At 46.6% G+C, this 18,031-nt stretch overlaps 1 protein-coding gene across 1 annotated transcript in view; it reads right to left on the reverse strand.

The window, feature by feature from the left end:
- The window catches only part of MAP3K9 (mitogen-activated protein kinase kinase kinase 9), a 102,459-nt gene extending 89,705 nt beyond the window's left edge, over positions 1–12,754 (reverse strand). Inside the window, exon 1 of the mRNA XM_075331068.1 lies at positions 11,801–12,754. Within this exon, the coding sequence (XP_075187183.1) occupies positions 11,801–12,275 (475 nt within the window). The 5' untranslated portion in view covers positions 12,276–12,754. The remainder of the gene's footprint in view (positions 1–11,800) is intronic.
- Between the last annotated feature and the right edge of the window lie 5,277 nt (positions 12,755–18,031).

Here is an 18,031-nt window from a genome sequence, read left to right on the forward strand (position 1 = left end):
TTGGTTGCAGGCAGACATGCCCCCACGCTGAGTGCCAGCTGTCTCACTGCAACCAATCACAGCTGCCGGTGGGCATGTCTAGATCATGCAATAAAAAAAAATATATAATTAAAAAAAAAAAACATGCGGTCCCTCCCAATTTGGATACCAGCCAGGGTAAAGCCACACGGCTGAAGGCTGGTATTCTCAGGATGGGGAGCTACACGTTATGGGGAGCCCCCCAACCTAACAATATCAGCAAGCAGCCGCCCGAAATTGCGGCATCCATTCAGTCCCGGCACTCTACCCGACTCATCCCGAATTGCCCTGGTGCGGTGGCAATCGGGGTAATAAGGAGTTAATGGCAGCAGCCCATAGCTGCCACTAAGTCCTAGGTTAATCATGGCACGTGTCTCCCGGAGATACCTTCCATGATTAACCTGTAAGTTAAAGAAAATAAACACACACATCCAAAAAATTCTTTATTTGCAATAAGACAAAAAAAAAAACCTCTTTCACCACTTTATTAATCCCCAAAATACCCCTCCAGGTCCGATGTAATCCACATGAGATCCCACAACGCTTTTAGCTCTGCTACATGAAGCTGACAGCGAGCAGCCACAGACCACGATCGCTCTCTGTCAGCTCCACGCAACAACTGAAGTGAGCCGTCACTCAGGTTACTCGCGGCCACCTCCCTCAGGTGGAGGACTGCAGCTGTGGCCGCGGGTCACCTGAGTGACGGCACCGCTGTTCGTGCTGCTCACTTCAGTCACTGAGGGGCATTTGCGGTCACAGGTGAGCCCTTCACGTGTGACCGCAAATCAGGCTGCGTCACAAAGAGAGAGAGACGCGCAATATCAGTGAAATCTGGTGAAGCTCTGACGTTACTGCTGCGGACTCCTGTGTCCTGGCACTGACCTCGGAGGTTCATCTAAGTTCATGACAGCACACAGAGGAAAGAGCCGCGGGACGACAATCAAGTCGGGTGAAGTTCATCCGAGTTCATTCTCATCGCCCGACTCTGTCTGTCTGCTGTCAGGCGGCATGTAGCAGAGCTGGGGGACTGCACTGACAAAAATGCATCCAAAACGCATGTAAAATGCATTAAAAATACATGCGTTTTGGATGCATTCTTATTGTCAAAATGCCGCGTCAAGTCTGCCAGGGGATGCATTTATTTCTGCACTGGTCAGGACGCAACGTGCGCACGAGCCCTAACACTCGATTTAGACATTTTTAATAATGCAAAAGTTAAGCATGCAGATAGGACGAGTGGGAAAGGTGCAATCAATTAGGCGGCTGGCTACTACACAAAAAAAAAAAAAAAATGTAAATATATATATATATATATAATATATATATTTATTATAATTCCCATCCTCTCTTGAAGTAACTACGACACCCTCCATTCACTTGTATCAGGCTATGCTGCAGAACCCTGCAAAACTAGGGATTTTGGCCAAGTGGTTCTCATAATTAGCAGTAATGTTGCAAAGGATGCTAGCTGACAAAAATTGGGTTGATGATCTTTGTACAGTGCTGTGGAATATGTTGGCGCTATATAGGTCAAGGGAAATTAAAAGGATGTATTCACACGTGGAGGATTTGTTGCAGAAATGTCCAAAGTTGGCAATCATGTGCTAAATTGACCCCAGTCATATGTATGGATGAAACCAGGGCTGTGGAGTCGGAACTCATTTTGGTGGAATCGGAATAAAATGCGCCGACTCCGGCTCCTAAAATATATAATAAATTGGGGACAGTTTTGCAATGCAGAATATTTTACTAAATAATAACATCTAGTATAATGCTGATATTTAAGTGAAAAATGTATTGTAGCACAATGTGAACATCAGACATTTAATTATTTTTATGATACAATAAATCAAGATATTTGGATAGAACATAAAATATATTTATTGGAATACAACTTCAGAACACAAAATAAATTGTAAATATGTAATACAATACAAATATATTATATATATACATTTACACACACACACACAAGATATATATGTAATCTACTGTATATTACATAGTGTATTACATATTTACAATTTATTACAGTGTTGTAAAGTTGTATCCAATAAATATATTTTATGTTCTATCCAAATATCTTGATTATTGTATCATAAAAATTATTAAATGTCTGATGTTCACATACACATGTTCATGTATTACAATAAATTTTTCACCTAACTATAAGCAATATATGGAGGAGTCGGAGTCGGTGCAAAAGAAATTGAGCAGTCGGAGTCGAAGGTTTGGTTTACCGACTTCACAGCCCTGGATGAAACCCCAGCAGGCTGACACATTTCAGCACGGAAACACCAGCAGAATGGTTACAGGTAAAACCTGCAGCAGATTATGGTAGCAGAGAAGAGGATGAGGCTGTAAGATCCATACGTAGCCGTGTCTCCACCCCATACTATAAACACGCTGTGGACTTCTAGCATACTCATTCTTTTGAGAGCTGCAGATCAGGTACCTCTGCTGCTGAATATTCTGTAGAAACTCTATACATCACACAAAGCAGAAGAATTATCGTGATGGACAATCACAAACTACAAGAACCTCCGACTTCCCTTTCATTTATGCAGATTTATTGAATAGGGGGTTTTCTGAATAATTTAACTGCAGTTTTTGACTTCCTTGACCCGGATTTTCAATATTCTGTTACTACAGCTGTCCAGGATTGGGACCAAAGTTTACAGGATGCAAGACTGCTGAATCATGACAGTGCGTAGACTGACCAGTGAGAGCGGGCGGTCACAGGAATACTTATGAAATCTGCTGTTTATTTAGACTCAACCGGCTCCTCTCAATTCACATTTATGGCAAGAAACTGAATAAGTCTAGTGGGCACATGATGCCTAAATACAGTCACATGACGACCGCTCGGACTGGTAATACCAGGGAATCGTGACCGCAGAGTTTCAATTCTGGACATTCCCTTTAATAAGTGACGGATTGTAGCCCTTGGGGACAGGGAAGGGGGCAAAGGAGACGTCTGGTTATAGATGTCCTGACCTGGCCAAAAAAAATAAATAAAAATAAAATCACACCTGTAGTGTGGATTTTAATTATTTACTTAGCAGGCAAAAAATATTTAGAATGCAAATAAGGGGTCTTCGGTGCCCCCGTCTGGCATGGCCAAGAGCTCCGTGCACAGCAAATGCACCTGAATGTGCATACTGAGCGTTCTCTGCGCCTCGGTATGATCCAAGCCTAGCACCTTCAGCAGCTGTGCTTCATAAAAGGTGTATACAGTGCTGGCCAAAAGTATTGGCACCCCTGCAATTCTGTCAGAGAACACACAGATTCTTCCTGAAAATGATTGCAATCACAAATTCTTTGGTATTATTATCTTCATTTAATTTGTCTTCAATGAAAGAAAAAAAAAAAATTGTCATAAAGCGAAATTGGATATAATTCCACACCAAACATAAAAAGGGGGTGGACAAAAGTATTGGCACTGTTTGAAAAATCCAGTGATGCTTCTCTAATTTGTGTAATTAACAGCCCCTGTAACTTACCTGTGGCACCTAACAGGTGTTGGCAATAACTAAATCACACTTGCAGCCAGTTGACATGGATTGAAGTTGACTCAACCTCTGTCCTGTGTCCTTGTGTGCACCACATTGAGCATGGAGAAAAGAAAGAAGACCAAAGAACTGAGGACCTGAGAATCCAAATTGTGAGGAAGCATGAGCAATCTTAGGGCTACAAGTCCATCTCCAAAGACCTGACAGTTCCTGTGTCTACGGTGCGCAGTGTCATCAGGAAGTGTAAGGCTATGTGCGCACTAGGCGTTTTTGCCGCGTTTTTAGCGGCGTTTTTTACCGCGTTTTTGTGCTGAAAACGCAGTGACATTGCTTCCCCAGCAATGTCAATGGGTTTTCAGAAGTGCTGTCCTCACACAGCGTTTTTTTTTAGCTGCGTTTTTGTGGTGACCACAAAAACGCAGCATGTCAATTATTTCTGCGTTTTCCACTGCGTTTTTCACTCATTGAATTCAATGAGATGTTAAAAACGCAATGAATAACGCATATAGCCGCGTTTCTATGACTAAAAACGCAGCTATAAACGCAAGGGGTGGGTACTACAGTGACGTGTACAGGAAGAGGATTCCTTCTGTTGGTAAACACAGAAGCATGAATCCTCCCGGTACCGTCACCGCTGCCTCCACCTCCCGTCCTGTGCATGTCAGCTCCGTGCGGCGCCATGTCTGGGCGGGAGGTGGAGGCAGCGGCGAAAACCAAAGTGAACAGTAGAAAAAAAAAAATGTCATATACTCACCTGTCCCCAGGGTCCCGGTGCCATGCCCGCTCCCAGCTCCTCCCGGTCCCGCCGCTCTGGCTGTGTGCAGTCTCCCCGGCCGGCAGGACCTTGCTTGCAGGACCTGGCGCTGATCACCTGATGCAGTCACCTGACGCATCAGCTGATCGCGGTGTCGCCGGCTTTTTCGCGCCCGGCCGGCTATCAGCTGATCCTGCCGTCAGGGGACTTCATCAGCTGATTACCGGCAGCGATCGTATAGGATCAGACTCCTGTCCAATCGATCGCTCCAGGAGCTGCCGGTAATCACCACAGCACATAAGTGAGTATTATTTTTTTTTTTTTCTACTGATGCATCAGCTGATTGTATAATCGGCTTTTATACAATCAGCTGATGTGTGATGGGATTCAGGCACTTGATCCTGACACATCATCTGATCGCTCTGCCTTCCAGCAAACCGATCAGATGATATTGGATCCGGATTGGACGGCGCGGGACCCTGACCCAGGATTACTGCGGAGGGGGGTTTATTTCAATAAAGATGGAGTCACTAATTGTGTTGTGTTTTATTTCTAATAAAAATATTTTTCTCTGTGTTGTGTTTTTTTTTTATCATTACTAGAAATTCATGGTGGCCATGTCTAATATTGGCGTGACACCATGAATTTCGGGCTTAGGGCCAGCTATACAAGCTAGCCCTAACTCCATTATTACCTAGCTCGCCACCCGGCTTCAGGGCAGCTAGAAGAGTTGGATACAGCGCCAGAAGATGGCGCTTCTATGAAAGCGCCATTTTCTGGGGTGGCTGCGGACTGCAATTCGCAGTGGGGGTGCCCAGAAAGCATGGGCACCCTGCACTGTGGATTCCAATCCCCAGCTGCCTAGTTGTACCCGGCTGGACTCAAAAATTAGGCGAAGCCCACGTCATTTTTTTTTTTAATTATTTCATGAAATAATTAAAAAAAAAGGGCTTCTCTATATTTTTGGTTCCCAGCCGGGTACAAATAGGCAGCTGGGGGTTGGGGGCAGCCCGTACCTGCCTGCTGTACCCGGCTAGCATACAAAAATATGGCGAAGCCCACGTCATTTTTTTTTTCTTTTTGGGCAAAAAACTGCATACAGTCCTGGATGGAGGATGCTGAGACTTGTAGTTCTGCAGCTGCTGTCTGCTCTCCTGCATACACTAGTGAATGGAGGATGCTGAGACTTGTAGTTCTGCAGATGCTGTCTGCTCTCCTGCATACACTAGTGAATGGAGGATGCTGAGACTTGTAGTTCTGCAGATGCTGTCTGCTCTCCTGCATACACTAGTGAATGGAGGATGCTGAGCCTTGTAGTTCTGCAGCTGCTGTCTGCTCTCCTGCATACACTAGTGAATGGAGGATGCTGAGACTTGTAGTTCTGCAGCTGCTGTCTGCTCTCCTGCATACACTAGTGAATGGAGGATGCTGAGACTTGTAGTTCTGCAGCTGCTGTCTGCTCTCCTGCATACACTAGTTCTGCAGCTGTCTGCTCTCCTGCATACAATGAACATTTTGAAGAAGGAAATGACATCAGACCTTTTTTTTTTTTTTTTTTCATCAACAATCTTTAATGGCATTGTGCACTGATTAAAAACGCAGTGAGCAAAAACGCAGCAAAAAACGCACCAAATCGCGGCAAAAACGCATGCGTTTTTGCCGCGTTTTTTTAGCCGCGGGTGCGTTTTTTAGACAAAAACGCACATAAAAACGCAGCGTGAAAAAACCGCCTAGTGCGCACATAGCCTAAAGCCCATGGCACTGTGGCTAACCTCCCTAGATGTGGAAGGAAAAGAAAAATTGACGAGAGATTTCAACGCAAGATTGTGCGGATGGTGGATAAAGAACCTCGACGAACATCCAAACAAGTTCAAGCTGCCCTGCAGTCCGAGGGTACAACAGTGTCAACCCGTACTATCTGTCAGCGTCTGAATCAAAAGGGGCTGTATGGTAGGATACCCATGAAGACCCCACTTCTTACCCCGAGACATAAAAAAGCCAGGCTGGAGTTTGCCAAAACTTACCTGAGAAAGCCTAAAACGTTTTGGTAGAATGTTCTGTGGTCAGATGAGACAAAAGTAGAGGGTTTTTTGGGGGGGGGGGCTAGGCATTCAAAGAAAAGAACACGGTCCCTACAGTCAAACAAGGCGGAGGTTCCCTTATGTTTTGGGGTTGCTTTGCTGCCTCTGGACTGCTTGACCGTGTGCATGGCATTATGAAGTCTGAAGACTACCAACAAATTTTGCAGCATAATGTAGGGCCCAGTGTGAGAAAGCTGGGTCTTCCTCAGAGGTCATGGGTCTTCCAGCAGGACAATGACCCAAAACACACTTCAAAAAGCACTAGAAAAAGGTTTGATAGAAAGCACTGGAGACTACTTAAGTGGCCAGCAATGAGTCCAGACCTGAATCCCATAGAACACCTGTGGAGAGATCTCAAAACGGCAGTTTGGAGAAGGCCCCCTTCAAATCTCAGGGACATGGAGCAGTTTGCCAAAGAAGAATGGTCTAAAATTCCAGCAGAGCATTGTAAGGAACTCATTGATGGTTACCGGAAGCGGTTGTTCGCAGTTATTTTGGCTAAAGGTTGTGCAACCAAGTAATAGGCTAAGGGTGCCAATATTTTTGTCTGGCCCATTTTTGGAGTTTTGTGTGAAATAATCAATGATTTGATTTTTGTTTCATTCTCTTTTGTGTTTTTTCATTGCAAGCAAAATAAATGAAGATAATACCAAAGAATTTGTGATTATTATCTGACAGAATTGCAGGGGTGCCAATACTTTTGGCCAGCACTGTATTATCCCCCGAGACCCCCCCTCAAAAAAAAAAAAAAAAACAACTTTTAATAGTCTCCTGTACTGTATGTAAATCTGGACGGTCTATCCCTCCTCTTCGCTGCTGGTTGTGGTCCTTTTCCTCTAATTGATGCCTCTTGCGTCATAAAAATAGCCAAGAGAAATCTGGCGCCTGTGCAGACATATTGCCATCATGCGCACTTTGTGCTGCAAGACTGCAAACAGGGAATAAAACATAAGTGCGCATGCGCGAGCCGACGATGCGTACACACCAGATTTCCCCCCGACTGTGTGGATGACACAGGAGGTCTCATTCATGTCAATCAGACGAAAAGGACGGCAACCAGCGGCAAAGAGGAGGGACAGATGCTGCAGCAAGGATGTCCATTAGCACAGAAGAATATAAAAGTTTTCAGGGGACATACAGGGGGAGTCAGGGGATAATATACACCTTTATGGGATGCAGCACAGGCTCTGCTGAAGATGCTTGTCTTAGTTCACACATGAAAAATCTGGTGACAGGTTCCCTTAAAGAAGTTCAGAAGCCAAACTGTGAACATATGTCTCCATGTGCCCATCTGCAGCGTGGACGGGTGGAGGAGCAAGCTCCTGTGTACAAGCGCTATTTGTATATAGACTTGAATAGGTGAGGCTTGGCCGATTTACGCGTCCACTAATAGTATGCCGCAATTTTTTTTCTTCACTCCGAAAAGATCTGAGAAAACAATCGCGGATCTGCTCTGCCTCACTGAGTAACGTGCGTCTGAGTGCAATCTCTTTTTTTCCCCCTCACCTCGCACTCGTCTGAGTTATCTGTTATTGTGAGCGAGGTCGGAGGTTGGAGTTTGCATCAAGATACGGACATCACAATCTGTGCCCAGAATGTGCGATACCGGCCCTGGAGATCGCGGCTCAGGATCACACGACGACCTCCAAATGCCCCAACAGTGTCACATAAGGCTATGTGCGCACTAGGCGTTTTTGCCGCGTTTTTAGCGGCGTTTTTTACCGCGTTTTTGTGCTGAAAACGCAGTGACATTGCTTCCCCAGCAATGTCAATGGGTTTTCAGAAGTGCTGTCCTCACACAGCGTTTTTTTTTAGCTGCGTTTTTGTGGTGACCACAAAAACGCAGCATGTCAATTATTTCTGCGTTTTCCACTGCGTTTTTCACTCATTGAATTCAATGAGATGTTAAAAACGCAATGAATAACGCATATAGCCGCGTTTCTATGACTAAAAACGCAGCTATAAACGCAAGGGGTGGGTACTACAGTGACGTGTACAGGAAGAGGATTCCTTCTGTTGGTAAACACAGAAGCGTGAATCCTCCCGGTACCGTCACCGCTGCTTCCACCTCCCGTCCTGTGCATGTCAGCTCCGTGCGGCGCCATGTCTGGGTGGGAGGTGGAGGCAGCGGCGAAAACCAAAGTGAACAGTAGAAAAAAAAAAAAATGTCATATACTCACCTGTCCGCAGGGTCCCGGTGCCATGCCCGCTCCCAGCTCCTCCCGGTCCCGCCGCTCTGGCTGTGTGCAGTCTCCCCGGGGCAGGACCTTGCTTGCAGGACCTGGCGCTGATCACCTGATGCAGTCACCTGACGCATCAGCTGATCGCGGTGACGCGGGCGCCCGGCCGGCTATCAGCTGATCCTGCCGTCAGGGGACTTCATCAGCTGATTACCGGCAGCTCTTGCAGCGATCGTATAGGATCAGACTCCTGTCCAATCGATCGCTCCAGGAGCTGCCGGTAATCACCACAGCACATAAGTGAGTATTATTTTTTTTTTTTTTTTCTACTGATGCATCAGCTGATTGTATAATCGGCTTTTATACAATCAGCTGATGTATGATGTGATTCAGGCACTTGATCCTGACACATCATCTGATCGCTTTGCCTTCCAGCAAACCGATCAGATGATATTGGATCCTGATTGGACGGCGCGGGACCCTGACCCAGGATTACTGCGGAGGGGGGTTTATTTCAATAAAGATGGAGTCACTAATTGTGTTGTGTTTTATTTCTAATAAAAATATTTTTCTCTGTGTTGTGTTTTTTTTTTATCATTACTAGAAATTCATGGTGGCCATGTCTAATATTGGCGTGACACCATGAATTTCGGGCTTAGGGCTAGCTGATAATATACAGCTAGCCCTAACTCCATTATTACCTGGCTAGCCACCCGGCTTCAGGGCAGCTGGAAGAGTTGGATACAGCGCCAGAAGATGGCGCTTCTATGAAAGCGCCATTTTCTGGGGTGGCTGCGGACTGCAATTCGCAGTGGGGGTGCCCAGAAAGCATGGGCACCCTGCACTGTGGATTCCAATCCCCAGCTGCCTAGTTGTACCCGGCTGGACTCAAAAATTAGGCGAAGCCCACGTCATTTTTTTTTTTTTAATTATTTCATGAAATAATTAAAAAAAAAGGGCTTCTCTATATTTTTGGCTCCCAGCCGGGTACAAATAGGCAGCTGGGGGTTGGGGGCAGCCCGTACCTGCCTGCTGTACCCGGCTAGCATACAAAAATATGGCGAAGCCCATGTCATTTTTTTTTTCTTTTTGGGCAAAAAACTGCATACAGTCCTGGAAGGAGGATGCTGAGCCTTGTAGTTCTGCAGCTTCTGTCTGCTCTCCTGCATACACTAGTGAATGGAGGATGCTGAGACTTGTAGTTCTGCAGCTGCTGTCTGCTCTCCTGCATACACTAGTGAATGGAGGATGCTGAGACTTGTAGTTCTGCAGCTGCTGTCTGCTCTCCTGCATACACTAGTGAATGGAGGATGCTGAGACTTGTAGTTCTGCAGCTGCTGTCTGCTCTCCTGCATACACTAGTGAATGGAGGATGCTGAGACTTGTAGTTCTGCAGCTGCTGTCTGCTCTCCTGCATACACTAGTGAATGGAGGATGCTGAGACTTGTAGTTCTGCAGCTGCTGTCTGCTCTCCTGCATACACTAGTGAATGGAGGATGCTGAGACTTGTAGTTCTGCAGCTGCTGTCTGCTCTCCTGCATACAATGAACATTTTGAAGAAGGAAATGACAGACCTTTTTTTTTTTTTTTTTCATCAACAATCTTTAATGGCATTGTGCACTGATTAAAAACGCAGCAAAAAACGCACCAAATCGCGGCAAAAACGCATGCGTTTTTGCCGCGTTTTTTTAGCCGCGGGTGCGTTTTTTAGATAAAAACGCAGCGTGAAAAAAACGCCTAGTGCGCACATAGCCTAAATTGGACTGTTTTGTGATTTGGGTGCAGTTTACAAATGGAATATTTACATGTTTCATCAATAAAGCTATGTATGCGCCTGTATCCCGGCCAGTGAAAAACTTAAGTAAATTTACGCCGCAATCTAGACAGACGACTGTAACGTGGCCACATCTAGTGTCCGTATCACAGAACCGATTCCCATCCCAAACACTGGTTTTATTACCACAACTCCCAGCATCACAAGCGTCTATGCGCACCAGAGCATGGTAGTGCCCGCTCATCACTGGTTACCAGTACAGAGCACCCGAGCACGGTAGTGCCCGCTCATCACTAGTTCCGAGTACAGAGCACCCGAGCACGGTAGTGCCCGCTCATCACTATTTCCGAGTACAGAGCACCCGAGCACGGTAGTGCCCGCTCATCACTATTTCCGAGTACAGAGCACCCGAGCACGGTAGTGCCCGCTCATCACTAGTTACGAGTACAGAGCACCCGAGCACGGCAGTGCCCGCTCATCACTAGTTCCGAGTACAGAGCACCCGAGCACGGTAGTGCCCGCTCATCACTAGTTTCGAGTACCGTAGTGCCCGCTCATCACTAGGTTACGAGTAACGAGCACGGTAGTGCCCGCTCATCACTAGTTACGAGTACAAAGCACCCAAGCATGGTAGTGCCCGCTCATCACTAGTTACGAGTACTGAGCACCCAAGCATGGTAGTGCCCGCTCATCACTAGTTACGAGTACTGAGCACCCGAGCATGGTAGTGCCCACTCATCACTAGTCGCTATAACTGCAGAATAGCCAAGAATTACTTTGTTCTACTAGTCCGGATTTACTAGCCACGGAGGCGTTTCTCTTATAAAGTGAGGGCATATCATGATAAGCCATCACTTTATGATCGGTGAGTGTCCAGAAAACCGGGGCAACTACCAAAATGTTGAAAATGAATGGGACGCAGCACATTTACTCATCAGTTTTTGACAGTCTGTACTTGGTCCATGAACACGGACTGGGCTGCGGGCCTGCAGACAAAACCTGACATCCTCACAGGCACAGGCAGTCAGGAGACCCTTGGCCAGGCATTGGAGTTTGTGCGTAGACGATGAAAAACTAATGTGTGCTTGCGCCATTATCATTCCCTTTAAAGGTCACCCTGCACAGCGGCTCCGTGGGTCAGTAGCCAGCATGGCGGCGGTGGGAGAAGTGTCAAGCATGATGGGGGGCGCACAGAGGCACCGCTCTGCAGGGTGAAATAATGGAGGCAATGCAGCGCTGCTTCCAGTACATTTTCGGGATCAGTGGAGGTACCAGCCATCAGACGCCACTGATCATAAAGAGATGTGCCATCACTTAAAATGGGCACATCACTTCAAACCAACGGACGCCAGCAAAATGTCCCCGTGCTTAAAACCTTGACGTTGGTGAGGCGTTTGATACACAGACACAGGACATCCCTACTGACCGTATGCGACTTGGCCTAACGCCACATTCACCGTAAGACAACCCAATATCCTTACGTTGTAGGGCAGACGCCGGGCAGCAGGGCAGCTCCTCCGCTCGCTTGCCTTGTAGCTTACTGGAGAAGCTCTGTGTCCTGGTCACATAGTTGCTTGGGAAGATGCCCACCCGATCCTGGATCTTTCCAGTCCACCACCCCTCATCGCCGGACACCCGCGAGTCCTTGGAGAGCACTTGGACCAAGTCCCCAAGACGAAGGGTCAACTCATCCTCCGCAGAGGCCTCGTAGTCAAACACGGCAGTCCAATACAGGGGGTTAGAGAGGGAGTCGGGCGCCTGGCCTCCGGCACTGCTGCCGCCCCCATCGTACTCCTCCAGATACTCCGCTCTAGTGGGGGTGCCCTCGCGATCTTCCTGGTCCTCTTCATAGTCGGTGACCAGCGGTACTGGGAAGGCATTGGACGTTCCTCTGGTGGCGGGGAGGGCGGCTTTACTCGTGCCAGGCAGGGAGAGCAGAGATCTGAGGGGCTCCATTGAAGCGATCCATAGGTGAAGCCGGGTGTATGGCGCCTGGTGCCCATGCACTGCAGGTCATAGACTGGCACATGTACGACTGGCACCGTGCCCACCCAAGCTGCAACACAGGCTGCTCCTCCTGGGGAAAAGTTTCTTACCAATCAGCACTTTTCATTTCCTGCAGCAGACAGACGTGCAGTCCCATGCAAAAGGCAAATGCTGCAGTAGGGAGCAGCCCCAGAGTGGGAGGAAGGTGTACAGCAACCGGAGCAGCATGGGCGCCCCACACCGCAGGACTCACACGGCCTAAAGAAGACACCACAACTTGCCGTAAAGAAAGGATGCCAACCAAATCCACCTCCCGTCCACAGCCGAGCGCAGCACTTCACTTTACGGACACACCGGGCACCAAGAGGCTGACCCGCAGCATCTCTCCTCTCCCCAGCGCCCGCTATCTGCTGCCCGCACCCATCCGCCGGCACCCCCTCACCAGGGAAGGAAGCGCTCACACTACGAGGCGCTCAGTCATCCGATTGGCGGCCGCCGCCGTCCATCAACTCCGCTTCCCATTCTGATTGGATAATAGACAACCTCCTCTACAACCTATTGTTCACGCCTCCTCTGTCTTCAAACCTGCTGACCCTCAGCGCTTTTTTTTTTTTTTTTTTTTTTAGACAAAACTTTATTGGTTATACATTTCAAAATACAAAATCGTTCTGTCAGGGAGATGCTTCTAGTTTATGAGAGGAAAGTGAAGAACAACATTAAAAATGTACGCCAAAATTGTCAGAAAGTGACATGGGGGAAAAATTACATTAGTAACAGATATTATTAATTTTTGTCCATTAGTTTGGTTTCCTTTTTGCTTCATGAGGGTGAAAGTGACGTTTCTGACCCCAAAACCGCCCACAAATCTGCATGATTTGCTGCTGAATATTTCCCACAGCGGATAAGTGCCACATGGACGTTTCCTTAAGGCTACTTTCACACTTGCGTTCAACGCATTCCGTTACTATGGAGAATAGCGCAGTCCATTAACGCACTGCGCTATTCTCCATAGACTTATATAGACGACGCACTGTAACGCAAGTATCTGCGTTGCATGTGCTGGACGACGCAGCGTCGTTATTTTGACGCTGCGTCGGGCGGATGGAACGCAGCATGTAACGTTTTTCTGCGCTTGGCAGAGTGTCAAAAAAACGCAACCTGCAGGAATCCGTTTGGCGTCCGTTGTTTTTATAATGGACACCTATGGTGGCGGATTCCGTTAGAATGCGTCATTTGACGGATTCCGTTAACGCATCCGTCTTTGCATCCGTTGCGCCACTATATGCAACGCATCCGTTGCATGCGTCACACAACGCAATGCTACGGATCCCGTCCAACGCAAGTGTGAAACTAGCCTCACCCCTTCTTTCCGTCCACATCGTGGTACGGGGGCTTCTAGTTCCTCACATTTTTTTTTACTATGTTTATAGCACAGGGTAATCAGAGGGATTGTCCCTTTTCAGTTAACCCACAGTTGCAGCTTAGCATTAAAAAAAAAAAAACAACAAAAAAAAAAACAGCCTGTGCTTTACTCACCCTCCCTGGGTTCATCTGTCTCCTCTGCTGCTCCCAGTGTCTGTTATTGTCTGCAGCGCTGATCCCAGCAAAATCAATGAGAATCCTGAAGTCTCATTTACACGTTATTTATTTTCTCCTTGCAGATTTGGTGCAGAAAATAGTCTGCAGCATGGCAATTCTTTCTGCATCTTTGCAGCATTTTTTCACCCATTGACTTCAATGGAGTCAGTCAAAAACGCAGGTATAAAAATGGATTATGCATTTACTTCGTTTTTGCTCTAAAAAAAACACATGGGTGGTAACTAAAGGAAAGCTAGATAGATGACATAGGTAATAGATAGATACATAGATAGATAGATAGATAGATAGATAGATAGGGGATAGATAGAAGGATAGATAGAGGGATAGATAGAGGGATAGATAGAGGGATAGATAGAGGGATGGATAGATAGATAGATAGATAGATAGATAGATAGATAGATAGATAGATGAGAGAATAATAGAAGGAAAGATAGATAGACAGATAGATAGATAGATAGATAGATAAATAATAGATAGAAGGATTGATAGATACATAGAAGGATAGATAGATAGATCAATAGATAGGGGGATAGATTTTAGTGCTGAAGTGCACATTTAGTGCTGGCTTTTTGTTTTTCTTCTTTGGTGCAGAAAATAGTCTGCAGCATGGCAATTCTTTCTGCATCTTTGCAGCATTTTTTCACCCATTGACTTCAATGCAGTCAGTCAAAAACGCAGGTATAAAAATGGATTATGGATTTACTTCGTTTTTGCTCTAAAAAAACACATGGGTGGTAACTAAAGGAAAGCGAGATAGATGACATAGGTAATAGATAGATACATAGATAGATGGATAGATAGATAGGGGATAAAAGGATAGATAGATAGATAGAGGGATAGATAGAGGGATAGATAGAGGGATAGATAGAGGGATGGATAGATAGATAGATAGATAGATAGATAGATGAGAGAATAATAGAAGGAAAGATAGATAGACAGATAGATAGATAGATAAATAATAGATAGAAGGATTGATAGATACATAGAAGGATAGATAGATAGATCGATAGATAGGGGGATAGATTTTAGTGCTGAAGTGCACATTTAGTGCTGGCTTTTTGTTTTTCTTCTTTGGTGCAGAAAATAGTCTGCAGCATGGCAATTCTTTCTGCATCTTTGCAGCATTTTTTCACCCATTGACTTCAATGCAGTCAGTCAAAAACACAGGTATAAAAATGGATTATGGATTTACTTCGTTTTTGCTCTAAAAAAACACATGGGTGGTAACTAAAGGAAAGCGAGATAGATGACATAGGTAATAGATAGATACATAGATAGATAGATAGATAGATAGGGGATAAAAGGATAGATAGATAGATAGGGGATAGACAGAAGGATAGATAGAGGGATAGATAGAGGGATGGATAGATAGATAGATAGATGAGAGAATAATAGAAGGAAAGATAGATAGACAGATAGATAGATAAATAATAGATAGAAGGATTGATAGATACATAGAAGGATAGATAGATATGTCGCGGGCGGGGAGGAGGGTGTCAGCGTACTACGCTCACCCCTTCTGCTCGGGTCCGGTGGTTGCTGCTCAGTGGTGGCTCGAGCTGTGGGCCGGATCCCGGGGGTTCTCGAGCGGCACTCCTCGCCCGTGAGTGAAAGGGGGGTGTTGGGTGTGGGGATAGTTTATTGTCCGTGACGCCACCCACGGTTGTGGTGATTTCACCACCGCTGCTCAATATGGGGATCCCGGGGATGGTGATACGGAGCAGCCAGGTGTTGTGTTGCCCCTCCGTGGGTAGTTGTTGGTGATCCCGGGGCCCGGTGATGAGATGGGAGATGCAGGGCCTGGTGGGCGCAGGGACGCGGGGGCAGCGCTGTGCCTTGCGGCACTGTGGTACTCACTCAGCCTGAGACGTTGACACAGTTTTACGGTAAACCACACGGCTGGAAAGACGGTTCCCACAGACGGCTGCACTTGCTCTCCCAGTAGGTGACGGTGATGTCCCTTTTCCTTGCACCTTTGTTTCTGTGTTGGTAGCGATGGGTTCCCACCGGTAACCCGCTCCCCGGCTTCAAGCTGGACCGGAGGAGCTCTACTCTTTGCCCGCAGGCGCTGGCCTTGAGAAACTGGTGCCCTGGCGGTGGCGGTGTTCCTACTACAATGGTTGGGCTGTTGCCTTCAATCGGGACTTGGTTGTTGGGGGATCTGCGTCCCCTTCACTGACGGATTTTGCAAATTATGGCGACTCCAAGCCTTGCCGGGGTCCGAGAGGCCCCTGCCCTGGTGCTGACTGTCCTTTGGTACACTGCTCCAGACCGCCGGGCCACTACCCGTCCGCGGTCCTTCCAGGAACTTCCAAACGGTCCCCCTCCAGACAGTCACCGCCGTTGCTGACCTTGCTGACCCTGTCCTGCACACAGCTGGACTCACTTCAGGCTTTCTTTCTGTCACCTTTCACCTTCTAAACTCTTCTTCACTCTAGCCCTGCCTGGGCTCAACTCTGTTGTTTCCTCCTTCACTCCCCTCACTAGACTGACTGGTTTCTCCCGCCTCCAGAGCTGTGAACTCCTCGGTGGACGGAGCCAACCGCCTGGCCCACCCCCTGGTGTGAACATCAGCCTCTGGAGGAAGGCAACAAGGATTTTGGTTAGCTTTGATGTACCTAACTGGGGTGTAGGGTGTGTTGGTGCAATGACCTGTGACCCCTGGCTTGCCCAGGGCGTCACAGATAGATCGATAGATAGGGGGATAGATAGAAGGATAGATAGCTAATAGATAGGGGATAGATAGAAGGATAGATAGATTAGATAGATAGATAGAGGGAAGGATAGATAGATAAATAGATACAGAGATTAGAGAAAAACAGAAGGATAGATAGATAGATAGATAGATAGATAGATAGATAGCTATAGAGAAAATAGATAGATCAGGGGTGGGCATATCATTGGTGCAATCAGGCCCAAGAGGTCAGGGGGTCCATTTTTTACCTCTAAAGCAGGTGGAATTGTACATTTTGATAAGTTATTGGGATGAAAAGGGGCCCATATACTGTTCTTGCACAGGGGCCCTTTTCTGTCTATGTCCGCCAGTGAAATACACACTGATGAGGGGCAAATACCCCGAAACAGCTGTCTGTGGATGGATACCATGTTTGGCATAGGTGGTCTCCTTGATTGGAGACTGCCCTTCCCGTGGTTGTTCCTTCCCGGTGAAAGACCTGGCTAGTTTCCTGCCAGCGTTGAGAAACATGTGATGGTGTCTCCACGGCTTTCTTGCTTTGAATATGTCCGCCTGTGAGATAGATAAATAGATAGATAGATAGATAGATAGATAGATAGATAGATAGATGGATAGATAGATAGATGGATAGAGGGATAATAGATAGACAGATGGTAGATAGATTATGATGATGATTATTATTATTATTATTTATGTCCGCTAGTGAGATAGATAGATAGATAGATAGATAGATAGATAGATAGATCTCTGACAGCAGTATTTAACACATCCCTATCAGCAGCCTTTTGACGTGATCACGGGGTGTCGATGGGATGTCATGCCAGCCGGGGGTCAGCTGATGATCCCTGGCACTGTCATGACGTTGCTCCTGCGAAGGTCGGCTGAGCACCAGCAATCATAGGAAGACAGTATTTGTGCTGTTCAGAGCGATTGTCATTGTTGCCAAACAGTAGACAAAGTCAGGTAATTATATACAGACACCGGATACTGTGACACTCAGTGTTTTCTCTCAATGGATATTAAAGGAAGTCCGTCCCCCCCAAAATGCATTTTACATGGGCTCAGTGTTGCAGAGGACTTAGCCCCTGAAGCAACCATATTAGTGCTGTATCTGTTATTAGTACAGTGGTTGAAAAATATAATTTCAATTTATATGCAAATGAGGCTTCGGTGCACCCTTGGTGTGGGCCAGAGTTTGGTGCGCTGTTACGTCTCTTCATTTGCATAAAGCGGCCCTTTTCCTTTCCTGATTGACAGTGCTCGCTTCCCACATCAGTACTGTCTGAATGCTGCCGGCTGTATCAGTGTAGTGAGCAGCATCAGAATAAAGGAGATAGGGAGGAGAAAGCATGGCAGCACACACCCGCAGCATTTAGACTCTTCAGAATTCCCCATAGGTATTTGATTTGGTTCAGATTGGGAGAAATTTGGC

This window comes from Anomaloglossus baeobatrachus, chromosome 12 (assembly GCF_048569485.1).
Source record: "Anomaloglossus baeobatrachus isolate aAnoBae1 chromosome 12, aAnoBae1.hap1, whole genome shotgun sequence".
In the NCBI taxonomy this organism is placed as follows: Eukaryota; Metazoa; Chordata; class Amphibia; order Anura; family Aromobatidae; genus Anomaloglossus; species Anomaloglossus baeobatrachus.